We start from the raw sequence: 27,851 nt of genomic DNA on the forward strand, positions 1-27,851 counted from the left end.
TCCATATGTATAGGGAATTGTTTCTTGGTCTGAGCATGATCTGTAGGTACTGTTTTTTCTGCTTTTTTTGTAGTTTCAGGCACGTTAGGAGGAACTGAAATTGGTGTATTAATTGCTTGTTCCAGTTGCTTGTGTTTGGCAGGTTGTGGTTTAGCATTAAGCACGGACCTGGCCCAATCTGCAAAAGAAATGTTTGGAGGGACTGCAATGTCAGTTTGAGTAGCAATAGTATGATTGTATTGGGTTGCTTGTACATACGTGCGTTTTGGCATAAACTGCATGATGTGCTTTTTGGCTTCCTGATACGTTACTTTGTTTTCTGTTTTGTATTTTTGTATTTCTTTCCCCACTTTCCACATTTCACAATTTTTTGAATATGCCGGATGGTTACCTTTGCAATTGGGACAGGTGAAGGAGGTTACGGTACAATCAGCTTGAGTGTGTTCTGTTGAACCACAGTTTGGGCAAATCATAGTGCCACGGCAAGCTACCTGGGAGTGTCCATATTTCTGGCATTTGTAACACCTGATGGGATTCGGTATATATGGACGTATACGACAATTCAGATACCCTGCTTTAACCACTGTTGGTAAGTTTGGAGTACTAAAGGTCAGTATTATGTTCCTTGTTGGCTTTAATTCTCCATCTTTCCGGATTAATATTCTTTTTGCATGTATTACTTTTTGATCTGTCAATTCTTGTACAATTTCATCCTCTGAGATGTTAATCAGATCCCACTCTGCTATAACTCCTTTTGATGTATTCAGAGTGGCATGAGGCGTTATTTTCACGGGAATTCCACCAAAAGTAGTCAGTTTCAATAAAAATTCCGAGTGTTTTGGCTTCATTGTCTCTACCAGCAGATCTCCAGACTGTAATCGCTTTACCATCTTCGGTGATCCTGCAGCATTTTCCAAGCATTTCTGGATTAGAAATGGGGATAATTTGCTAACAGGAGAATCTGATACAGAATGAATAAGGAGAAAGGCTGGGTGATCTTGTTGACATAGATCTGTTTTTTGTCTTTTATTGTGATAAGTGTCATGAACAGGTTGGTCTTGATCAGTAGGTGATCTCAACTGATCAAGTGAGGGAAAGGTTTCTTTGTCCATTTTGTACTCCTTTTGGCCCTGAGGGTTGGCTTTCCCACTCAGGTTACCGGCCCCGCCACGGGGAGGCAGGAGTAATGCCACAAGTGGCCAAGCGGTTGTTAGGTTAGTTGGGTTAGTAACTCTAATAAAATTAAAAGGAAAGTTGTCTTTTCTTTCCTGACTTAACTTACAACTTGTAAGATGAAGTCTACAGTGCTTTTTTTAAGAACTTAAGTGAAACTAACATGGAACTTAAAAGAAGAGTGATTCCTATAAAGGAGAATGCTTTAAATCGCTTTATAGAGCTCTGAGAATCGCTTGGCCACGGAAAACGCTTGGCATCCGGGGCCAGGTGACCGTGGAAGCCAGGCAGTTGGTCACCTCTACCTATCCACCTACCAGGAAACCTTTGATTCAGGTAATTGTGGGCTAGGTGGCTGAAATGTGCGGGAGTGGCACTGTGCATGGAGTGTGCTTGTTGATGAACGATCAGTGGCGTGGCATCTAAGAAATCAGGCATGTTGTTTTCCAGAAAGTTTCTGTACGCCTTCCCCGTGAGTTTGTTTGGAAGTACATGGGGCCCAAATAACTTATCACTAAAAACACCCACCCAGATGTTGGGGCTGAACTGCTGTTGGTGATGTGATAGAAGAATTGCATGTGGGTTGTCCTCAGCCCATACATGCTGATTGTGAAAGTTTTGGATTCCATCTCGTGTGAACTGTGCTTCATCTGTGAATATCACTAAGGCAGGAAAGTGAGGAGTTGTACCACACTGCTGCAAGAACCACTGGCAGAATATTACTCGTGCAGGGTAATCTGCTGGTGAGAAGGCCTGTACCCATTGCAGATGGTAAGGATACTGTTGGTGTTCTCGCAACACTCGCCAAATAGTTGAATGTTGAACAGCCAGTTGCCTTGCTATTCTGCGTGTGTTCCAGGAGTGGAATGCACAACATCCAAAATCTCCTCCGCTACTGCAGGAGTTGTAGGTCTTGGTCGTCCTCTGTCGGCAGCACAGGGTGTACCTATTTCCGAAGAACGCAAATTTATAATCAGAACTGCTGTGACATCACAATGGATGAAGTAATAGAAACAAATTTCTTGTTTCCTTTCTTCTAGCCAGTATTGAATAATTGTTGTTTTTCATTGTTTCTTACAAACTGCATTGTTCAGTTTCCTAATTAAAGGTCCCATGTTCACAAAGGCGGCAATGGATACCTTCAAACGTTTTCTTGTCTGGACATCTTCGTTCTGGGAACCTTTCGTGGTATAAATGGCGAGCCTCCAGAGCATTGCCGTCTGCCAAACCGTACATAAAGTGCACATCCGCTTGCTCCTGATTTGAGTACATGGTTGGAATGGAAAATCACCAGATTCTGTCAGTACCTTGTGATGAAGGAAATCACCTGCGGGAAATAAGACATTCCAGTCAATAACTCGGGAACTAAGCATTTCCAGAACTATGTCGATATAAAATATTTTTATTGTCTACATGTGAGGAACTCATTCCTGAAGTTATGCCGTGTATTTTTGAGACACCCTGTATATATATACACACACACACAGTTTTATTTTGTTAAATATATGTATTAGTGTATTGTAAAAGACATACCTAGATAAATGTATGGAGAATGCGTAGGTAAAGCATGTTACACAGACACAAGGGATGATATACAAAAACTTATAGCTGTATGCCTACAATTTGGGTGACTTCTTTTGGAGTCAATCACCCAAATTAAAAGAAGAAGAAAAAAAAAAACGATAAGGGGTTCTCTGTTTCTATAATTATCAAAATGCACTATGTCAAAATCAATTTTGAAGTTAGGTAACAAATAATGGAATTTAGGATTAAATAAAATATAATAGAAATTAAGAAATTTAAAATTTATATAATGCACAGAACACACACACACACACACACACACACACACACACGCCGACTGGGCTAGCCGAGTGGGTAAAGTACCTGCCCGGCAACCCAAAGGTCGCGGGTTCGATTCCCGCCTCGGGCTTGGATCAAAGTACTGCAAAAACCTTGGGAGGTGCAATATGGCCACAGAAGCCGATGCGCCAACAACTACCAAAAAAAAAAAAAAAAAAAAAAAAAAAACACACACACACACACACACACACACACACACATTCCATATTTTAATGATTATCGACATGTATACCTCACATAATATGTATATATATAAAGAGAGAGAGTGTGTTGTATGACAGCAATAAAAGCAGTGCTGCACATGAAATCAAGGTGAGGATGTTCTTATCACACACATATTAAAGTAATAAACATATTAAATAGAGTCAATGAATATAGTCATCATCAAATTGTTTATAAAGTAAATATGACAAAGTCAAGTGAAGAACAAAAGCTAAAAAAACTTATACTAAAAAATTAAGGGGGAGATATAGGGTGTTTATATCCCTATGATATGCACATATATTTTGAAAAGAAAGAGGCCAACAGGAAATGACAGATAAAAAATCTAATTAAGAATGACAACATGTTAGTCACTGAATGCAGAACAGCAAACCAATATTCACTAAATTGAAACCCATTAAATTTCTCTAACAACAGAAGTACACTCTCTATAACCATGATCCCCCCCCTTCTCTGTTTTAATAAAAGTTAATTTGATTTTGTCATTGCTCATCACTCGATATTATTATTCTATTTACTTTATATATACAAATATATACGTATACATATAGACACACATCAGAGGGCAAATTGAAAAATACACAGAACGGCAATGCACACTCCCATTGTTACAGTTAGGATCAATTTGGCAACTGCACAAAGTGTGTTAGTTGCCTGATGGCACCAAGATTTTCCCCATCTCTGCATTGTATACTCTTGGAAACTGCACAGTGTGATAGAATAGTATGTGCACTATATTTGCTGTATCAACTTTTACATTCTTGTCATACCAATTTTTCATTATTGTGCAGCGAACTGTTTTGTGAAAAACTAACTTCTAGGACAGGTAAAGCAGAATTTTCTGTTATTGTTCAGCAAAGCATTGTGCCAGAATTCATTATTAGCTATGACTATAGATGTTAAGATTCTAGGCAAAAAAACAATTGCGTCTTAACCTGAAAAGAATTATAGGTCATACATAAATGCTCAGTACTACTCTTGAAACACCTAGACTAACCCAGAAACAAGAGGCCTTATTATGATAGCAACTAACAAGTTACCTTCATTATCAATTGCCTCTTCACAGAAGATGGCCGGTGGTAGTTCCATTCCTCCCCCCCCCAGGTGACTTACTATTACTATTATTAGCCATATGGTGCAAAGAAGCTTGAGGCTTATGCTGCATCAGCCAAAAAAAAAAAAAAAAATTCCCAAGTTACCCTGAGAGAGAGAGAGAGAGAGAGAGAGAGAGAGAGAGAAAGGAAGGAATCATCAAGAAAGAAGAATAATGATATCCAGCTGAGGACCCTTCATTTGCCAAATGTGATCCCCTTCACCAGATGTGATCCCCTGGGGACATTTCGAGTGACCTCCCAGTTTTTTTTTACATGTGAATCATGCATTTATAGCAGAGATTCATCCCAAATTAGGTGATCCAACAATATGATGTTGATCTTTCAAGATTGTAAAGGGCAAAGGAGAATAAAAGTCTTGTCTATTAAGTTATATCTAACAACTGATTCATTGCAGAGACAGGCTGGGAACATGTGCCTCCTAATTGTGTTCATTCTTAATCACTGTAAACAGTCACTATTCCCACAAACATACAACTGCAGTAGTTGCTAAGAAACTTTATGGAAAGAGGACAGAAAACTACAATGCTTTGGCTCTGAATAAAACACTTTTTATACCATACAACTCTAATAAAATCATTCATATATCATCTGCTGTCTTCTTACATATGACACTTATGTAACTAACAAACATGTAATAAAGTGCACTGTCCTGCCAAAACATTATGATCATTCCCATGTTTTAGCAATCAGCCATTCCCCCTTGGGTGGTGGCACACATTTTGCAGAGAACTGGTAAATATGATACTGCAGGTTCATGGCATGCATTCTACAGAAAGGACTTGATCAACGTGATCTGAGAAACTGAAGGAATGATTGTCAGGTCAGTTGAATGGTGGTGGTGGCAGTATTACAGCAACTGCGAATTTTGTAGGCTGTTCACAGGAGTGCTGTAGTTAAGGTGTTCTGAGAGTTAACAGGGCTGCATTCACTGGGCCAGTGGCAAGCACCTTCATCCCCTCAATGTTCATGGTGAATGTAGACTGTCCCACCTTGTGTGAGCTGATGGACAGGAAACGGTGGAACGGCTAGTCATGGGATTTAACCAGGAGATGACCAGTGGTGTTTCCAGAACCATGATCCAATGAAGTGTCATCTGTATGAGCCTGTGCAGTGAAGGTGCCCAGTGAAGGTACCTATGCTTATGGCCACCGATCACCAATGATGCTTAAAGTTTGCATCTGAACCATGTCACTGGACCACATGATGACTGAAAAAAAAGTTACCTTTTCTGATTAATCATGTTTCCTGCTATGTCATGTGGATGGTATACAGAGGGTATGGCAACAAATTACAGAAGAATCACTCTGATATCTTGGTCCAACAGAAATAGATAGCTGGTGGCCATATTTTGGTACGGGAGATGTTTTCCCTTGGAATCTCTTGGAGCCTCTCCTACTCCTGCATTTCACTCTGAATGCTAAAAACTACCTGTCCATTGTGGGTGACCAAGTATATTCCTTTATGGTGATTGTCTTCTCAAGATGGCACTGGTGTGTTCCAGTAGGATAATGCATCCCACCTGCCATGTTACCAGTATTGTTAGAGAATGGTAACAGTTAGGAGAATGGTTGCCAGTATTGTGTGTGTGTGTGTGTGTGTGTGTGTGTGTGTGTGTGTGTGTGTGTGTGTGTGTGTGTGTGTGTGTGTGTGTGTGTGTGTGTGTGTGAGAGAGACAGAGAGAGAGAGAGAGAGAGAGAGAGAGAGAGAGAGAGAGAGAGAGAGAGAGAGAGAGAGAGAGAGAGAGAGAGAGAGAGAGAGAGAGAGTGTCAGATAGCTCTGTTGTCTGGTGAACTATGATCTGAACAGTAGGTTGTGGTTGTTGTTATTTGGTTTTTAGGAGCATTAGCAACTAGTGCAATATTGCTCTGGAGATATGCGGTGGTCATTCCCTGACCTTTCCGTATCCTCTGTATTTGGTGGCTCACGGGCTCGAACCCCGGTCTAATCAAGAAGCATGTGCTATGCACTGCTGCTCCTGCCCACCTGGCTACGGAGGCGCCTGAACAGTAGGAAGTTTGGGTTAAGGCTTTAGAAGATTAATATGTTTGCTTAACTGTTTAATGGCTTTTAAATTTAATTACAGAGCTTTTATAACTTTTCTGAATATTCTGTAAATTTAATTGTTACCTTTTGAAAGCTAATTCTGCTAACTTAAATTCTTTTTGTTAACTGCTTAATTATTGTCATATTTTGTAAGCTTATTCTTGCCTTCAAAACGAATGCTACAAAATCTACTTCAAATAGAATACCTTAAAAATCGTGACTTAGAAACTACAGCAAGTAATTCACATATGAGCATTGGTTCATCCAGTAGCAAATTCTGGCTGAACTGATGATTCTTTTAAGTGTCTGTCAGAAGGAACAATAGGTGATGTTATCAACATGTTGGCAGTTTTAGGAAGGGAGGGTTGAAGAGAGCAATATTATTCATGTGGGAACTAATTACCCCATGGGCTCACATTTGGTGGGTATGGGTTTGGTACATCCAGGGTCCTGAGCTAGATATCATCATTCTTCTCTTTCTTGGTGATTCCTTTCCACTTCTGACTCTCTCTCTCTCCGTCAGGTTAACTCGATTTTTTTTTTTTTTTTTGGCTGGTGCAGCATAAGCCTCAGGCTTCCTTGCACCATATGGCTAATAATAATAAGGGGACGCTTATTATTAGTAGCTTCAGTCTCGGGGACGATCTTCCCCGAGACCGAAAGATTCATGCTCCCCATCCAAGACCAGGTAATCAACACCAGAAACTACAGAAAATACATCGCCAAGGAGCCCGGAGTGTTAAATGACATGTCAACGATGCCACCTGGCCTCAGAAACGATCCAACACATCACCGTGAGATGCAAGGTGATCACCCAGACTGAGTACACTCATAGACACGACCAGGTAGCCAGGATAATACATCAGAAGCTAGCAAGGAAATTCCAGTTGATCAAAGAAAGTGTACTGTACTACAAGTACGAACCCCAGGTTCGTACTTGTAGTACGGTACACTTTCTTCGATCAACTGGTATTCTCTAGTACTGATCGAAGTGATCAGTACTAGAGACCCCAACCCACAAGCTGTACTGGGACCGTGCCAAAATAACGGATAGGACAATCCCGCACAACAGACCAGACATAACCCTTGTGGACAAGAAGGAAAAAGGCTACCTATCTGATTGACATAGCGGTACCCAACACTGGCAACCTGCAGAAAACCCATGGGGAAAAATTAGGAAGTACACGAACCTAAGACAGGAGATCAAAGCGATGTGGCATATGCAAGAAGTAACGGCCATCCCGATCACTGTGTCAACCACAGGTATGGTGCCAAAGACCCTACATAACAGCCCAGCAGCAATAGGTCTCCCAGCAAACACCTAGAAGGAACTCCAGAAAGTCGCAACCCTGAACACCTGTAGGATTGTCAGAGAGTTCCTCGACCAACAGTAACATCAGACATAACAACTACCCTGTGTACTTGGTAGCAATACCCATCACGAGGTGGAACCCCCAATCAGGAAGAAATAATATAAGAGTAGAAATAATAATAATAATGATATTAGGCACACATTAACTGATAATTTGTTGGATAAATACAGGACAAAACTAAAAAAATGCCATGAGTCATAGTCAGAGGGACTATATACCCTGTGAATTAACTTAACGTTTGAGGGAGTCTGCATGGCTTCTTGGAATTTATTTTAATTTTTTTTTTTACAGCTGTAGCCTGCCTTTGTTGGGAGGAATCTGTTTTGTAAAGATGGAATACATCTGAACAAAGGTGATGCAAAAGCCTTTACCAATAACACTGAAGAGAGCCTTAACATGTTAAGGCAAACCACAATACAGGTGGGGGGGGGGAGACTGTTACCTATAAGAAGTGGCTTGATATAATCAAAGTTTAACATTGATAAATACAATGTACTACATATGGGTAGCAGTAATCCCAGAATATACCAATTAGTTGGTACTACATTCAAAGTGATGGAGAAAAAGATCTAGGGGGGGAACTGAACAGGCAGACACAAAGTTCTCTGAGCAGGAAAGATAGGTTGCTAAAACAGTTCATGAGGTTTTGTTAATGATACAGAATTTTGTCAGCAAAGGCAAGGAGCTGATTAACCCACTGCATAAGGCAATGGTTAAACTGCTTTGAGTAGTGCATACAGACCTGAATGCCTCATTTTTGGAAGGATGTTGATTTTTTAGAATGAATACAGAGAATAGCAACAAATTTAGTCTGGGACAAAAAAAAAAGATACTCTAGCAAGGAAAGTTCTGCAAACTGCAATACTTATAAATTAAATACCTATGCAGAGACCCGGTTGATGTACTGAAGGCCTTAAATGCATTAATCTTTCTTGGGCAACACACATAAGAACTGAAACTGACAAAGCAGAGCTGTAGGATACATGAGTTAAAATTTGCTTTCAGCCAGAACATAACTGACTGTTGGAACAATCTTCCATCTGGTTCTGTTTTAGTTTAGAGGAAGTTAGTCATGAAATTAGTTTTCAGTAAGTCATACAAGTTATTAAAGAGGATATACAGATGTTTTTCTCAGTTTTTTTTTTTTTTTGTTTGTTTTTTTCGTTCCTGCTGAATAAATTTGCTTCGGTGCATCATTTTTTCACTACTAATACTAACAATATAGTTATTTGGTCAATATTAAATAAAAAATGCATCAATAATATATACTTTATCAAAGATGTGCAAGAAAGTTTTGCATGCATCTTTCCATTATCTATGATAACACTGCTGCATGTTTTCAAACTACTTCTTAGGAATAAAGTGTTCATAAACAGGGAGACTTGTGACCATCATTTTTGAATATCATGAACTTTGGTAACTGTACCCCCATTTTAGTTTACTGTCATTAAAACACATAACAGAATTTTATACTTTATTTTGTTTAACTAACAAAAAAGTAAATATTGCGGTAATTTTTCCTTTAAAACTGAATATATTTCAATATGAACAGAAAAGAGGATATTGTTTTCACCAGATCCTACACAAGGAGCGGCAAACTCTGATAATGAGAAACAGAGTGTAAAGTCTTAAGTTTCCAACAAAAAACAAGAAAGCAAGCCAACATACACATATAAAACGCTTAGTTTTGTAATTATAAATAAGTACTTTACTAGTGTTGAGATCTAGTCAGTGTTATTACAAATAAAACGATAATCACATGTTATTAATGAACATACCTGTGGCCATGATGGATTGCCTTTTGCTATCAATGTCCATTTTCTTCTCTGTGTATCATATTTATATCCAGTAATTACTATTCCCAATTTATGAGCATGAACCCTATATGCAAAAACATATATTGGCTGACTCCCATGAAAGACACAATTCACATCAACATGGAACTCTGCAAAAAAGAAAATTTAGAAAACACACTGATTAGTAAAAATGCTGTATGATAATATTAAACTAGCAATGATGGTGTTGAAAATGATATATCAAGTTTACAAAAACGTGGTTCCTACTTAATACACAAGTGTCAAGCGTTATAAATACAGAAAACAACAAGGGACCCAACACTGACCCTGAGGGACTCCACTAATAACATTAGTCCACAATGGACACTGCTCTTCGTGGACTAAGTTATTAGTGAAGTCCCTCAGGGTTCAGTGTTGGGTCCATTGTTGTTTTCTGTATTTATAAATGATATTGATGATGGTATATCAGGCTTAATGTGGTGGCATCCACTGAGAATAAGTAACAACAGTCTTCTCTTTTGGGTGAAGCGTTACTTATTCGAAATAGTGCAATGTTATGGCAACTCATCGTGAAGGTATTCACAATATGAGATGTAACTTAAACGATGCTGCTATTGCAAATTTGCTAATTTATATTTAGATGCGTATAATAAATGATGCAATTGCACTAAAATACACATACTCTACATCCTTCTTAAAATGAGGCCTCCAGACCAGTATACAGTACTCAAGGTGTGGCCTGACCGTTGCCTTATACAAGGGGATAATCACCTCCTTATCCCTGCTAGAAAAATTCCTGTATATCATTGACAAGACACCATGAGCTACTCTTGCAGACTGTCTGCAAAACTTCATATCTGCCTGGACAATTACCCCCAGGTCCTTTTCATTCTCTACCACTGTCAGTGTAGTACTTCAGAGTTGATACATTACTCTGGGGTTACTGCTTCCCATATGTAGTATTTTACATTTGTCAATGTTAAATTCATTTGCCACCTCTCAGCCTATCTGCTCAACTTTTCCAGAACCTGTTGCTGCAGCTTACTGTCTTTAGTGTCCTTAACAACTCTACTAACCTTTGTATCGTCTGCAAACTCAAACTCCTCGAATAGGCAACGCTTCCCAAGAAAGTGTTACCTATTCTTGGAAACTCCGGACATCATCAGGCTCCCCCTGGTACCGTTTCAGGGCTATTGGGCCCTTCTTCAGTGGGTGGGTAGGTACCCAAGTGATGTAATGATGGTAAAACAGTTGTGAAGTATATCTTCACAATATGAAAGATGCCTGATGGTGTATGAAGAAGGGCCAAATAGCTTTGAAACGGTGCCGTCTGGGTGGTATCCACTGAGAATAAGAAACAACAGGTCTTCTCCTTCGGGTGAAGTGTTACTTATTCGAAGTAGTGCAATGTCATGGGAACTCATCGTGAAGGTATTCATAATATGAGATGTAACTTAAATGATGCCGCTATTGCAAATTTGCTAATTTATATTTAGCTGTGTATAAATGATGCAATTGCACTAAAATACACATAGTCTAATCTCTTTCTCAGCTTGAGGCTTTAAGCCCTAATGCATTAGAGCCTTAACTTATATCATACACCATCAGGCATCTCTCATATTGTGAAGATATACTTCACAACTGTTTTGCCATCATTACATCACTTGGGTAGCTACCCACCCACCGAAGAAGGGCCAAATAGCCCTGAAACGGCACCAGGGGGAGCCTGATGATGTCCGGAGTTTCCAAGAATAGGTAACAACAGCCTCCTCCACTGGGGAAGCGTTGCATATTAGAGGAGTTTTGAGTTTTTGAGTGGTGTGAGTTGAAGGATTTACTGTCCCTTTCATTCTTCTACACCATTTCTTTTCCTCTTCCACTCCTACTATTACTTTCCCTCTATCTTTTTGCTTTTCTAAGTCTAATAGGGACAACTGGATAGTCGAGTTATTATCCCACACAAATACAAAATAGTCCTGAAACGGTGCCGTCTGGGTGGTGGTATCCACTGAGAATAAGTAACAACAGTCTTCTCCTTCGGGTGAAGCGTTACTTATTCGAAGTAGTGCAATGTCATGGCAACTCATCGTGAAGGTATTCACAATATGAGATGTAACTTAAACGATGCTGCTATTGCAAATTTGCTAATTTATATTTAGCTGTGTATAAATGATGCAATTGCACTAAAATACACTAGCTTGAGGCTTTAAGCCCTAATGCCTTAGAAGGATGTAGCGCTGTTGGAACGAGTACAGAGAAGGGCAACAAGATTAGTGAACGGAACAAAGGGTTGCTCTTACGAAGAAAGGCTTAAGTTTTGCAAATTACAGTGTCTGGAGACTAAGCACCTGTGAGGTGATCTGACCAAACTGTATAAAGCCTTGAATGGTTTGAGCATGCTCTGTGCTGATGGGATTCTTCCTCTTGCTCAGAATAATTGCCTGAGAGGGCATAAATTCAATTTGAAGAAAGATGGTTGTAAGATAGATGTGTGGAAGTTTGCCTTTAGCCAGCGGGCGGTTGATTGCTGGAACAAACTTCCATCTGTCATTGTAGAAGTTGATAACTTAAATAGATTTAAGGCAGAACTTGACAAACATTTGGAGCAAGGGGATGGGTGAAATAAGGGTTTTTTTTTTTTTTTTTTTTGGCTAATGCTATATAAGCTTGTTTTCTTGCATCACGTGCCTTTGCTAATGCTAATTAGCAAATCTGGGTAATTAATCTGGGAAATTAAAATCCCCCATTATAAGACTCTGATTTACTGGCCCACTCTATTTCCCTGTACAATATCTTATTATACTCATCTTCTCATCTTGGAGGCTACCAGGCTTTACATACCAACTAAGAAATATCGTTCAAGGTTTAGGCCTAAATGGTTGTCAGATGAACTAATGAGACATGTGGCAGAGAAGAAAAATGCATGGGATACATACAAATTAATGGGTGACATGGAAGCCTATGATAGATATAAGTTGGTCTGTAACCAAGTCACAAAGGAGATTAGGCAGGCAAAGGCAGACTACGAAAAATCCTTGGCAAAGGATGCAAAGAAAAACAGAAAAGAGTTCTTTACCTATTTAAACTCAAGGAGGAAAGGGATGAATCAGATTGTTCCACTGGATATTGATGGTTCAACAGTTGAGGATCCTGCTCAGGTGGCTAACAATCTAAACAAGTATTTTGCATCTACATTCACGCATGAGGAGTTATTCAGGAAGGAGAATGATGTAGGTAAAGTAAACATTGGCAGTGAGCTGGATGGTTTCGTAATAACTGAGAGGAAAGTGGAGGAGAGATTGTTGAGGATAAACATAAAAAAGGCACCTGGGGTGGATGGGATCTAACCAGTTATATTAAAGGAGGCAGCAAAGGAAGTAAGCGAACCCCTAGCCATAATTATGAGAGCTTCTTTGGACTCAGGGGAGGTACCCATAGACTGGAGAAGTGCAAATGTAACCCCAATTCACAAAGGAGGATCAAAGGCTGACACAAGTAATTATAGACCTGTTAGTTTAACTTCTGTTCCAGGTAAATTAATGGAGGCACTGGTTAAAGAAGCACTGCAGGATCATCTAGACAAGAATTCAGTTATAGCTCAGAGGCAGCATGGTTTTGTTAAGGGCAGGTCTTGCCTGACCAATTTGATTGGATACAATGATGTAGTCACAAAAGAACTGGATGCAGGGAATAACTTTGATATTATATATTTGGATCTTAGAAAGGCTTTTGATACTGTTGCACATGGAAGACTGCTGCACAAATTGGAGCAGTGTGGCATTGGAGGCAAATTGCTGCTATGGATAAGGGGATGGTTGAGTGGCAGAAGACAGAGAGTGGTAATCAATGGACACTGCTCAACGTGGACTAATGTTATTAGTGGAGTTCCTCAGGGTTCAGTGTTGGGTCCGTTGTTGTTTTCGATGTTTATGAATGATATTGATGATGGGATATCAAGTTTAATGTCCAAATTTGCAGATGATACAAAGGTTGGCAGGGTTGTTAAGGACACCACTGACGCTATGCTGCTGCAACAGGATCTGGAAAGGTTGAACAGATGGGCTGAGAGGTGGCAAATGAAGTTTAACATTGACAAATGTAAAGTACTACATATGGGAAACAGTAACCCCAGAACAACGTATCAACTCTGCGGTACTACACTGACAGTGGTGGAGAATGAAAAGGACCTGGGGGTAATTGTGCAGGCAGATATGAAGTTCTCTGAGCAGTGCAGGCGAGCTGCAAGAGTAGCTCATGGTGTCTTGTCAATGATATACAGGAATTTTTCTAGCAGGGATAAGGAGGTGATTATTCCCTTGTATAACGCAATGGTTAGGCCACATCTTGAGTACTGTATACAGGTCTCGAGGCCCCATTTCAAGAAGGATGTAGAGCTGCTGGAATGGGTACAGAGAAGGGCAACAAGATTAGTGAATGGAACAAAAGGTTGCTCTTACGAAGAAAGGCTTAAGTTTTACAAATTACAGAGTCTGGAGACTAGGCACCGGCGAGGTGATCTGATAGAGGTGTATAAGGCTTTGAATGGTTTGAGCATGCTCAATGCCAATAGGATTCTTCATCTTGCTCAGAATAATCAGCTCAGAGGGCATAAATTCAAATTGAGGAAGGACGGATGTCAGATAGATGTGCGGAAATTTGCCTTTGGCCAGCGGGTGGTTGGTTGGTGGAACCGACTTCCATCACTTGTTGTTGAAGTTGATAGCCTAAACAAATTTAAGGCTCAACTGGACAGGTATTTCGAGCGAACGGAGGGGTGAAATGGGAGTGGTGTGTTTTTTTTTTTTTGGCTGATGCTGAATAAGCTTGCTTTCTTGGATCATATGCCTCTACTAATGGTAATGCTAATGCTTAAATAAAATTTTATGACTAAAGGACAGTATTTGACAAGCGTTGTTTATTATTTGGTTTTTAGGAGCATTAGCAACTAAGGCTATACACTGCTCCGGGATATGCGGTGGTCATTCCCTGACTTTTCCGCATCCTCCATATTTGGTTGTGGTGGGCTCGAACCCCGGTCTAATCAAGAAGCGTGTGCAATGCACTGCTGCTCCTTCCCACCTGGCTACGGAGGTACCAGACAAGAGTTGTGATTAACCCTATATTAATCAGGACCTGAATAGAAGGTCCTGATTAATAAAGAAGACATGTATATAAAATATAATTTGTTCTATACCACAAATGTTTTTGCAACTGATAAGCAGTTTGATTTCATCTTCCCTTCTCACTCTATCAATACTTGTTAAGAAACTATATATATATATTTTTTTTGAAACCCCAAAAATGAGAGGTAATAGAACCTATAGTACTTAGTACTGTGCATGGGTTGGAGGTTGGGAAGACAAAAGAAGATATTTTTTAAAATTAGACTTAACCTTCTGTAGACTGTAATTTTCAGGAAATATGTATGAAGGAAGGTTGTTCCAGAAAACGGCAGTTGAATGAATAAACAAAGAAGATGAAAAGTTGGTTCTGTGAGTTTGAAGTTGGACAGTAAATGGAAGTTGGCTGGTGGCGGCACGGGTTCGGACTGTTTTGAAAGAGAGAGAGAGCAGGAATAACAGCCAATTCAGAATAACAGTGCCCACGGAAGTATCTTTAGAAAAAACATGCAGCAGAAACAGAATGTCTATGAGACAGAGAGTGGGGAGAGACTGTTAGAGAAGAGTCATTAATTAACCCGGTCTAACTGCCATCTTCTGAACGGAATCTAGAAGCCTGAGAAAGGTTTTGGGGGGGGGGATAGCCCCATATGTGGGAACAATATTCCATGGTAGGGCGGATTTGCAATTTCTACAGAGTGAACAGCTGTTTGGAAGAAAAGTAATGTCGCAAGCAAAAGAGAAAACCAAGTTTTTTTGATGCAGAGGAAGCAATATTTGTGATGTGCTTCTACAAGAGAGAGAGAGAGAGAGAGAGAGAGAGAGAGAGAAAGAGAGAGAGAGAGAGAGAGAGAGAGGGAGAGTGGAAGTCAAGGTAATTCCTAATAAAGGTGGAAGAGGAGCAGGGTATGTCTGCCAGGGGCAAAAGTTGATGACATTGTAGAGTATATTCATCTTTTAAGGGCACGAAAGGTGATGTTGTTGTACACATTGGAACTAATGATGTTAAGAATAAGAGATCTGCAGATTCAGTCAACAATTACAGGTCAAAGTTGAAAAAAAGTAGCCAGTTAGGACTGAATGTGAAAGTGTCTACAATTCTACCCAAACATGATAGGAGGGAGTATATGATGAGAGTCTTGTCGATCAATTCAGCCCTCGAGAAATTGTGCAAGGCTCAAAAGGGTAGAAGAATTTTTTTCAGCCTGGTTTGTGCTTGTTGACAGGACAGACTGCTTCTAGAGGGTTGGGGTGCACTTAAATAGAAAGGGTGCAAGAATATTTGCTGATGCTATCGAGGCAGTGTTAGGTGGGTCAGAAAACTGGTAGCTTGGGGGGGGATACACGGACTAAAAGGTTAACAGCGGCTGCACGCAGAGGCAAAAGTGATTCTTGCACTGCTTCTATTAGAATATGCAGCAGCCTTGAAAGCAAGATAATGGAGATTTCCAGGACTGTTGGCAGTCATAGTGGAAAAAGTAAATACATGGGATGTGTAATCAGTGTAACCTAGAGTAGGAACAGGTGCATGTATACTTGCATGTACACCAATGCTAGCAGCATAGTTAATAAATTTGATGAGCTTGGAGTGCTAGTCAAGACATCAAAGGTAGATATTGTTGGGATATCAGAGATGTGGTGTCACACAGATATAAGCAGTGCTGACTTGGAATTTGGGGAGTACAATGTGCACAGGAAGGATAGAATAGACAGGACAGGAAGGGAGGAGGGATTATGCTGTTAGTTAAGAAACACAAACTCTAAGGAAGTACATCCAATTGACGTTAGTGCACAATGCAGTGTCGAATCTGTTTGGTGGGAAATAAGCACTGGAAAAGGAAAAATGAGAGTAGATCTGTTATAGGGCTAACGAATCTGATGAGTATAATGAGCAATTGTGCACAGAAATAGAGTGGGCCAGTAAATAAGAATGTCTTATAATGGGAGATTTTAACTTTCCAGATATTGACAGGAACGTGTGATTGGTCACTCGCACACTAGCAAAACTTTTGTGGATTTATTGGATGACTATTTTCTACAGCAACATGTTCGAGAGGCAACCAGAGGGAGTAATACTCTTGATCTGATTATCAGCAGTGATTATTCATGCATTAAGAATTTGCAGATAAGAGAACAACTGGGTGACAGTGATCACAATGTACTGATGTGGGAATTACTTAAAGGTGTAACTACCATCAAGGCTAAAGGGAAGTGCTTTCGCAAAGGTGACTACAGAGGTCTCAGATAGTTTTTAAATTCTGTACAGTGGGATCAACTGATGATGTTACCAACGTTGAATTCTAAATAGGAAGCCTTCAGGGTTTTAATTTTGGAGGCTATTAGGCTTTTCATTCCAACTAAGAAATACTGTTCAAGGTTTAGGCCTAAATGGACGTCAGATAAATTAATGAGGCTCGTGGCAAAGAAGAAAAATGTATGGGATGCATACATCAGCTGACAGAAGCCTATGAAAGGTATAAACTAATCTGTAATTAATTCACAACAGAAGTTAGGCAGGCGAAAGCAAATTACGAGAAATCTTTGGCAAAGGATGGAAATGCAAAACAGCAAAGAGTTCTTTGTGTGAACTCTAGAAGGAAAGGAATGAATCAGATTAGCCACTTAACCTAGATGGGTTGACTATTAATGACAATACTCAGGTAGCTGATAAACTGAATGAGTATATGAGGAATTATTCAGTAGGGGGAGTGACAGAAGTTTATCAAATGCTAACAGGGAGCTAAGTGATTTTGTAATAACTGAGAGCAAAGTGGAGGAGAAATCATTGAAGTTAAACATAAGGAAGGCACCTGGGGTGACGGGATCTATCCAGTTATATTAAAGGAGGCAGCAAAGGAAGTAAGCAAACCCTTAGCCACAATTATGAGAGCTTCCTTGGATTCAGGGGAGGTCGCCATGGACTGGAGGGGTACAAATATATCACCAATTCACAAAGGTGGTTCAAAAGGTGACACAAGTAATTACAGACCTGTTAGTTTAACTTGTGTTCTGGGGAAAATAATGGAATCGCTGGTTAAAGAAGCATTGCAGGATCATCGAAACAAGACTGCAGTAACAGTTAAGACACAGCATGGGTTTGTTAAAGGGAGGTCTTGTCTGACCAATTTTATTGGATACTATGATGTGGTCGCAAAAGAACTGAATGTCAAAAATAATTTTGATATAACATACTTGGATTTCAGGAAAGCTTTTGATACTGTTGCACATGAAAGACTGCTGTACAGATTGGAGAGGTATGGCATTAAGGATAAGTTGCTACAATGAATAAAGGGATTTTGGAGGGGGAGACGACAGAGAGTGCTAATCAATGGACACTGCTCTTCCTGGAGAAATGTTATTAGTGGAGTTCCCCAGAGTTCGGTGTTGGGCCCATTGTTGTTTTGTATATTTACCAATGATACTGATGAAGGTATATTGGGTTTAATGTCCAAGTTTGCAGATGATACTAAGGTTGGAAGGGTTGTTAATGACAGTAAAGACAGTATGCTACTCCAACGGGATCTAGATAAGTTAGGAAAATGGGCTGAGAAGTGGCAACTGAAGTTAAACATTGACAAATGCAAAGTACTGCATATGGGTAGCAATAATCCAAGAGAAACATACCAACTGTGTGGTACTACACTCAGGGAAGTGGAAAGTGAAAAAGACCTGGGGATAACTGTGCAGTCAAATATGAAGTTTGCTGAACAATGCAGACAGGCTGCCAGGGCAAGTCATGGAGTCTTGACAATGATATGTAGGAATTTTGATAGCAGGGACAGCGAGTTGATTATCCCATTATACAAGGCAATGGTCAGGCCACACCTAGAGTACTGGTTACAGGTCTGGAGGGCTCATTTCAGGATGTAGAGTTGCTAGAACGAGTATAAAGAAGGGCAACAAGATTGGTGAGGGGAACAAAGAGGTGCTCTTAACAAGAAAGGCTTAAGTCCTGCAAATGCTGCGCCTCGAGAGTAGGCACCTGCAATGTGATCTGATTGAGGTGTATAAGGCCTTAAATGGATTGAGCAAGCTGAATCCTAATGGTATTCTTCTTCTTGCTCAGACTAAGAACCTGAGGTGGCACAGTTTCAAATTGAGGAAAGATAGTTCTAGAATAGATGTGCGGAAATTTACCTTTAGCCAGCGTGTAATTGATTGGTGGATCAGGCTTCCATCTTTTATTGTGGAAGCCAATAGCCTAAATAAATTTAAGGCTGAGTTGGACAGGCATTTGGAATGAATGGAGGGGTGTAATGGGAGGGGTTTTTTTTTGGCTGATGCTGCATAAGCTTGCTTTCTTGCATCGTATGCCTCTACTTTAGCTAATGCTAAAGATATGCGATCTTGCCTGGAAATCTAAATGTCATTGAAGTTAAGCATAGAAGAAGAATCATTTTTATGGGATATAAGACAGGACTGAGTTTTAGAAGGATTGAAATCAACTAAGTTGTCTTTGCCCCACTAGAGAATTACCTGGAGATTGGCATTTAAGGAATTGGTAGTGGGAGCTTTCTCAAACTGAAAAGTGGAATGCAACGTGCTATCGACAGCAAAACTATGGATGTATTTCTGGTCGATCGAAGAAGCTCATTAATATACAAGAGGAAAAGAGTGGGGGGAAAGAACTGAATCTTGGGGGACACCAGCATTAATGGAGAAGTTAGAAGACAGAGACCATCTACCATCCCCTCAGTGAGTGATCAGAGAGAAAACTGGATAACCAATTATAAAAAACAGTTGGCAAACCATAAGATGAAAGCTTGTTTAGAAAACCTTTATGTCAAACACAATCGAAAGCCTTTGAGATGTTAAGAGCAACTACTTGTGTATCGCCGTTGAATTTGTCCATAAATGGTTAACATAAGCCAGTATATCACCAGTGGATCAACACTGATGGAATCCATACTGGTGAACGTTGATGAGATGTTAGGTTTCAAGGTACTTTAAGAGTTGGCAGTTAATTGATTTCTCCATTACGTTAGAAAGAGTAGAAGCAATTGCAATGGGACGATAATTGGATGGGAGTGATTTGTCACCCTTTTTTAGGAACCGGCTGGATACGAGCAAATTTCCAAGCAGAAGGAAAAAACACCTTTGGAATAAGAAAGCGAAAAAATGCAGCAAAGAACAGGAGTAAGTTCAGGAGCACAGTTTTGAGAACAAGTGGAGAAGTACCATCAGGACTGGAGCTCTCTTAGCATCAAGATTCATCAAAATGCTTCTGACTTCCTTTTGACAGAAGACCACAGGAGGCGTGGAATGGAGCGTGTTGGGAATTGGGAGATGTTTTACCAAGATCATTAATACATGAGTTGGAAGAAAAATGGGATGCTAGCAGTTCAGATTTATCCTTGGCTAAAGTGACAATAGAAGCATCTGGTTTTGACAGAAGTGGGAGCAGAGATGGGCAAAAGTTGCAGCCAATTGTTTTGGCAAGAGACCAGAATGCTTGGCTACCATTTGGGCAAAAAGCAAGTTTTCTACACTTAGTCTGTTCGAGATCTAGTTTGGACTGATTAATAACTGGTTTACAATTGTTGCAAGCTCTGGTGTAGGCAGAAAGCGAAACTGAAGAATTGGAAGCAAGCCAATTACGATATGCATCATCCTTCTCTTGAATAGCCTTAGCACATTTATTGCAAAACCAAGCTTTATATAAAGGACGAGATTTTAAAGTGAAGTATGGGATAAAGGATTCCATTCCTACAAGAATAATTTCACTAATGTGATCTGAGCAAACATTGACATCAGAAGTTTTGAAACAGTAATCAGACCAAGGAAAAGAAGAAAAGAATTTGCACATGTCATCCCATTTTGCATTCTCGTAAAGCCAAACAACACGAGGTTGGAAATATCCATGAGATAAAGGCTCCATTGGAGAAGAGGCAATCACTAAGTTGTGATCTGAGGTGCCTTAAAGGACCACTCACTTCAACCGAGTACTCAGAAGGTTGTTTGTGAGAAAAAGATCAAGCATGTTGGCTGTATGGTTAGGATTGTCCGGTATTCTGGTAGGTAAATAAACAATCTGTGTGAGGTCAGTAGTAATTGCAAAAGCCTCAACATCTCGGCCAGCTGGGTCATCTGTGTGACTAAAGAATGGAAGCCAGCTGGAGTTGTAAACATTAATATCACCAAGGAAAATTACCCCACTGTTAGGAAATTTGGACTGGAGAAAGTCAAGTTGCAAAGAGAGGAAGCCAAAGAGTTCCAAGTGATTAGTGGAGTTCAGAGAGCGGTAGACACAACAGATGAATTTGACAGAATGAGGTAGAGTGATTTTAAGCCAGAGAAGATCAAAATGAGGAGATTCCAAATTACCAAGTCTCTGACAGGGAATATCGGAATGGACATATACACAAGTAACACCTTTGAGGCGAAAGGAATCATACAGTGAACAATCTGGGCAAGTGAGATGAGCAGTAGTTGAATCAACCGATAACTGAGGTTTTGTCCAGTTGATGAGTCATCTACCAGTTGATTTCACCAGTTGATGAGTCATCTACCACCTAGAAACCACCACTGTTGGGGAAAACTCCCATCCACTACCCACCCTAACTATCTGAACTACCCACCACTATAATAGCGGCAGGTAGTTTGAATAAATTCAAAGGGGAACTAGTTAAGCGAGTTGTGCACCAGACTTAAGCGATTGTGAGTTTCCATCATAATTTTCAAGACATGTCTTGCCACAGTCTGCTGGACCAGTAAAGAATATTTGAAGTGATGTTGTGTTTGCTTGATCTGTTATTTGATGTATAATTTCAGGAATCAACTCGTGTTGTTCCCTATCCGTCATTCAAACCAACTTGCAGTAATCGTTGCTGGTCATGACATTATCTCACCGAAGTTCCACAGCGGATAGCAAGTTTGCCGAAATCATTTCGATATCATCATTGTTCTCTTGATGTCTGTTACTAGCATCCTCTGCAATTCCACTTTGAACATTTCGCTTTATCATCCATTTCGATGCAAAGTTTTCTAGAATACTAATGTTTTGTTAATATTGATGTCCGACTCGTACCTTTTGCGGCAATTCATAAAGTATTCTTCATTTTCATTGTACAGGTAACCCTCGCTATTCGCGGGGGTTACGTTCCTGAGAAATGCCGCGAATACCGAAAACGCGAATACTGAGTTATGGCTCCCATAGTAATAAAGGGGTTCCGTTCCAAAGTATGAAATATATAAGAAAAACTAGTCTAAAATTTTGTCTATGTATGTATTATATGTACCTTCATAATATGACTATATACATAGACAGTACATAGTGAAATGCAAGCATATGGCATCGAAATGAAAATAAGAAACAATTTAATATTAAATGTAATATTTATTAGAAATTTCAAACAAATCTTTCAAACCAGCGTCTTTGCTAGCTAAAAAACCTATCCCGCCAGTGTTATCACCAGTTTCGCTAAAGCGTTGATAAGCGTTGATGCGTTTTCACGAATGATGAGTGAATTTAACGGAATTTTATTTTGAGTTCGGTCTTCTATCCACAGATTTAAAGCTTTTTCCATTTTTTCTAATTTAACATCACGAGTTACAGAGCAAATTTTTGAAGCAATTAGCGCGTTTTCACGGACACTACGGCGGATTTTTTCTTCCGATTTCTTGATTGATCGTACCGTTGACTCATTGATTTTATAATGTTTTGCCACTGAGGAATTAGAAATTTTATCTAATAACTCAATTTTATTCGCTAATGTCATCACCTTCTTTGATATTTTCACATTTCTCTTGTTATTCGTAGTGATATTTTTGTAGGGGTTAGAAAGAACTTGTCCACAACAAAGTCACTTTCTTCCGTTAACACACTCGAAAAAGTCTGTTTTTCACCGCAAAACGGTAGATTTATCACTTTTGTAAGCATATCAATTTATAAATCGATAAATTTATTTAATTTATAAGCATATAAATTAAAAGCAAACGACGAAACCTTCCATAACAAGCGCATAACACATATTGAACAAGGATTAGCGAGAAACATTCACGCTCGCGATTTTGTCACCCCTCTCCCCCCACCCACTGAGCGCTGTTTTGACCGGGAAAGATAATTTTAGCCACGCCCATGTTTTTTTATGGCGGAAAATATTCACGGCGCTTTAAAATTCACATTTTTTAGGTTTCATTTTATATTAAATCGGCGATCGCGAATACGCGAAACCGCGAATACAGATACCGCGAATAGCGGGGGTTTACTGTATATCTGAAGAAACTTGTTTGAATCTAAGATATCAACCATTTCATTTTCGAAAGGCCAGTAAAGTAAAACCACCTCACGTTTATACCCTGCCAATTCAGACATTTCATAGTGGTGATACCTTATGACTCGCATCAGTTTTCTAGGATTATATTGTCCCTTCACAACATTGTATTTCGCTGCAAAATCAGCCAAGCAAAGCTGACTGAGCTCTCCATCTTTTGGTCTTTTCTCATATTTCTGTATAATACTTTCATTCCATAGGTCGGTAAAATCATCATCAAGATTTTCTTCAGCCATTCGCTTCCTGCTCTTCTTACTTTTTTGACACTCGTGAGGCCAAGTAGTTGGAATGGACACAACTTCTCTACTAGCCTCAGACATTGGCTGGCAAAACAAATACCAAGCTGCCTCTTGCAAGCTCATTTCAACGCTGTTCAACATTTTAATGCCAACACATTTTAATAAGACAGTGTAGTCTTGACCTGGATACTCTTCTTGCAATTTGATCAAATCTTGATGCAAATGGCTTATGCTTCTTTTGGTTTTGTTAACATATTCTACAATGCATGATGCGCATGAATGTTCCTCGAGTATGAACTATAAATCCATGTTCGAATTTAATAAACCAGCTATCCACGAATTGAAGGTATTCGTCCAAATTTGTGTCATATTTCTTTTCATTAGACTGGTAGGTCTCATCAATCCTGATCGAATAACATCCAAGTAAGTTTTCATATCCAACTTGTGCTCTTCTAGAAACTGCTTGAGTGTATCGTAATGTTTCTCTTCAAGATCTTTCTTATATTGTTGAAAACACTGTTTGAAGCTTGAACATTGATTGTCTTGTGTGTTCATCAGTATTACAACTTGACTTTGATCCATAGGCCAACATGGAATATTGAATCTGCATCGATCATCATTCTTCTTGAAACAAGTAAATGTTGTATGCTTGTGCAATGGAGTAGGCCTCCGTAGTCGAGTGGTCAGGAGCAGGAGTGCAGTAGCACACGCTCTTTGAGTAGACCGGGGTTCAAACCTCTGACTGCTGAATACGGTCGATCTGCCAACCTGCACTGGACCAGCGCAGGTTGTGGCTGATTATGGTTCATTTCCCTCAGCATGAATTGTTGAGGAGGCTTCCATCCTGCAGTGGGTTGATAATGGCTGCACTTATTTATTTATTATTATGTGCAATGGATTTGAGTAAGACGTCGGAAGATCCGAAGCATCGACACTGCACAATTCATCTACTATTTCTACAGCCTTTGGCATATCTTTCAAAAACCAATTCTTTAGGATCATTTTGTAGCCACAACAAAATGTGAGCATGCGGACATCCACGATGCTGGAACTCTAAACGCTTGAAGAAATCGATTACTTTGAATTTCCCAAAAGGATTGTACCTTTTCGATTGCAGTATATGCATTATAACGTCAACTAGCTTATTGAAGCATACTGCGAGTTTTCAAGATATTGCGAAAACAAACTTGAAAATGTTAGAATTTTTCAACTCTCAACATTTCATCGCTATTACTCGGGAACCATAAGAGCTACATCAAAACTATTTATAGATGTAAAAAGTACATTTCCTGCCAAACAATTTTGTCGCTTACTGTTTATGTCTATCTATCATAGTTTAGAAGCTATTAAGAGTGAAAGTAACCAAGGTGCAACGGCAAATGACCAAAATGTGAACTTTTTAGTTTTTTCAAAAAAAAAAAAAAAAAAACTTCTAATTGTTTCTTGCATATTCGTCGATGGCATTATATATCCAACAAAATAAGTATAAATTGTTTATACTATTGTCTATTAGTTTCGGAGATATAACAGCAGCATTTCACTTAGACATTTCACTTTGCGTGACAGCCTGAGTGCCATAGGGTACCCCCAGCATAGACGTTATTCACGTCAAAAAATATTTTATACCATATATCTGAAACACAAATTCATGAGTAATTACTAAACAAAATATCGATGTAGGCCCAAGTTAGTCACAGAATCTGCATATCTCAGTAAAGTCACAATTGTCGTTATCGACGTTATGGTCTGAACTTTTCACTTTCTTCTAAGAGTTCATAGTCTTCAGAGCTATCAGATTAGACCGGGGTTCAAGCCCGTCACCACCAAATACGGAGGATGCGGAAAGGTCAGGGAATGACTACCGCATATCCCGGAGCAATATGGCCTTAGTTGCTAATGCTCCTAAAAACCAAATAACAACAACAGAGCTATCAAAGGCATTGTTGATTTTATATTTCTTAATAAACTTAAGGTCACAATTGTCGTTATCGACGTTATGGTCTGAACTTTTCACTTTCTTCTAAGAGTTCATAGTCTTCAGAGCTATCAGATTAGACCGGGGTTCAAGCCCGTCACCACCAAATACGGAGGATGCGGAAAGGTCAGGGAATGACTACCGCATATCCCGGAGCAATATGGCCTTAGTTGCTAATGCTCCTAAAAACCAAATAACAACAACAGAGCTATCAAAGGCATTGTTCATTTTATATTTCTTAATAAACTTAAGGTTTTTTCCTGGAATGAAGTAAGATTTCGTTCTGCTTTTTCTTGACGATATAGGCAAACTCTGAGACATGTGAAAATGCAAAAGGTTTCACTCAGATATGCTAGACAACAACAGTATAGCTTGTTCTTGAAAAAAAAAAAAAAATCACTGATACATTCAGACCATGGCTGCAAGGGAATTTTAGGCAACATTTTCTTGGTAAAAAAGTGCACTTTATGGTCTTAAAATATAATTTCTCTAGCCGTTGCAAATTTATGGCCTCTCAAGTAAAGTTTAAGCTTGGAGAGGAGGGAAAAAAACATGAAGACAATAATGGTGAATATAATACAGCAAAATGATGAAACTTACATGAGACACAGTAATGGAATGCCTCACAAGAATTGTTAAATGGAAAACCAAGTGTGTGGGGGAATTGTCACAATGCAAACCCCAATTGTCTGCGGCCTACTTTTGTGGCCATTTTCTCCAAGCATCATTATGTAATCACTGAAGAATTATTTTTCAGTATTCCTGGTTCACTATTTGATCATGATGGACAAATATCGAACAATTAAACTGTGAATCAAAAAATATAAGAAACACAATTTCCACATTTTATTGAGATTGTGTTGCTCTTTTTTTGGCCTGTGGTGATGATGGAGCCTTGGGAGGACTGCGCCTTTCTTTCCCCATCACAGCCATATATACCCATGATTCACTATCAGAAGACATAGAAGAATCAAAGTGTGGGATTGCTATCTGTAAGGATTTAATACATTTACTAATAACATTTCTATATATAAAGCACAATGAAAAGAACAAGTATTGGAATTAGTAGTGGAAAATGATGCAAGGAGGCAAGCATCAGCAAAACAAAAAAAAAAAAAAAAAAAAAAAAAACACACTATCTACTTCATTTATCTATTTCTTCTACTAATCTATAATTCTTCATTAAATTTATTCCACCTTCACAAAACCAAATGGAAGTTTGTTCTAACAATCAGTTGATCTCGGGCTGAAAACAAATTTTTGTGCATGTGTCCTACAACCATCCTAAAACGTTTTATGGTAAGAATACTCCTTTAATGTCCTTGACTAAGATGCAGCCTAAACTTTTCCTTATAACAATGGAACAAACACCTCCTTGTCCCTTGCTGGAAAAGTACCTGTATATCATTTACAGAATCCATTGAGCTGTCCTAGCAGCCTGTGTACAATGCTCAGAAAACTTCATGTCAGGTCTTTTTCTTTCTCCTACAATCTTGAGTGCTGTACCATCCAAGTGGTATGTTATTCTAGGATTACTACTACTCATATACAGTACCTTGCATTTTTCAATATTAATTCTCAATTGCCACTTCTCAGTCCATCTACCTAATTTTGGTACAAATAATGAACAATTAAATCGTGAATCAAAAAATATGAGAAACACAATTTTCACATTTGACTGAGACTGTTTTGCTTTTTTTTTTTTTTTTTTGGGCCGTGTTGATGGAGCCTCATAGCCATATACCCATGGCTATGATGTCCTAATTACTGTCACATTAACCATGCTGCCAACCTTCACATTATCTGAAAGCTTTGACAATGAACTTGACATGTCTTCAATATTGTTTGTTAATAAATACTAAGAACAATAAAGGGCCCAGCACTGAATGCTGATGGACTCCACTAATAATATGAGTCCAAGAAGAACAGTGCCCAATGATAACCACTCAGCCTCCTCCCACTCAACCAACCTTTATCCATAGCAGTAACTTGCCCCTAACATCACATTGCTCCAATTTGCACAGCAGTCTATCATGTGGAACAGTATAAAGCTTTTCAAAATTCTAATTACATGATGCCAAAATGTTTTTTTTTTTTTTTTTTTTTGCATTCAGTACCTTTGCTACTATGTCATAGTAGCCAGTCAGGTTGTTGTTATTTGGTTTTTAGGAGCATTAGCAACTAAAGCCATATTGCTCCGGGGATATGCGGTGGTCATTCCCTGACCTTTCCGCATCCTCCGTATTTGGTGGTCACTGGCTCGAAACCCGGTCTAATCAAGAAGCGTGTGCTACGCACTGCTGCTCCTGCCCACCTGGCTACAGAGGCGACAGCCAGTCAAGATTGGTCAGCCAAAAGATTAATTCCTGATCACTGACTCCACTATTTTCCAAGGAACACAAGTCAAGCTTAGAGGTCTATAATTACTCACTTATAACAAGGGCCAAACTCATAACAGTATAAGTTAGTTAAAAGAAATTAAATAGCCCAGTTACCCAGATAAAAACTAAAAGTTTTTATCACTTTTAGACTTTCTGAGACCTTCTCTGAATATGTATATAAAATTACGTTTTGCTCGGGTGAGCACTCAGTTTATTAATTTACATTTTAGAAGATTATTTTATATACAATTTCAAATATTGTGTCTAGACTGTACAAC

At 39.2% G+C, this 27,851-nt stretch overlaps 1 protein-coding gene across 3 annotated transcripts in view; it reads right to left on the reverse strand.

Annotated features, from left to right (window-relative positions):
- The window catches only part of LOC150086985 (peptidyl-glycine alpha-amidating monooxygenase B-like), a 627,331-nt gene that overhangs the window by 365,827 nt on the left and 233,653 nt on the right, over positions 1 to 27,851 (reverse strand). For all 3 annotated transcript variants that reach the window (XM_090372880.1, XM_090372878.1, XM_090372879.1), the window contains exon 9: positions 9,568 to 9,734. In XM_090372880.1, the coding sequence (XP_090229006.1) occupies positions 9,568 to 9,734 (167 nt within the window). The remainder of the gene's footprint in view (positions 1 to 9,567; positions 9,735 to 27,851) is intronic.

This window comes from Mastigoproctus giganteus, chromosome 4 (assembly GCF_048544385.1).
Source record: "Mastigoproctus giganteus isolate SK-2022 chromosome 4, ASM4854438v1, whole genome shotgun sequence".
Taxonomy (NCBI): domain Eukaryota; kingdom Metazoa; phylum Arthropoda; class Arachnida; order Uropygi; family Thelyphonidae; genus Mastigoproctus; species Mastigoproctus giganteus.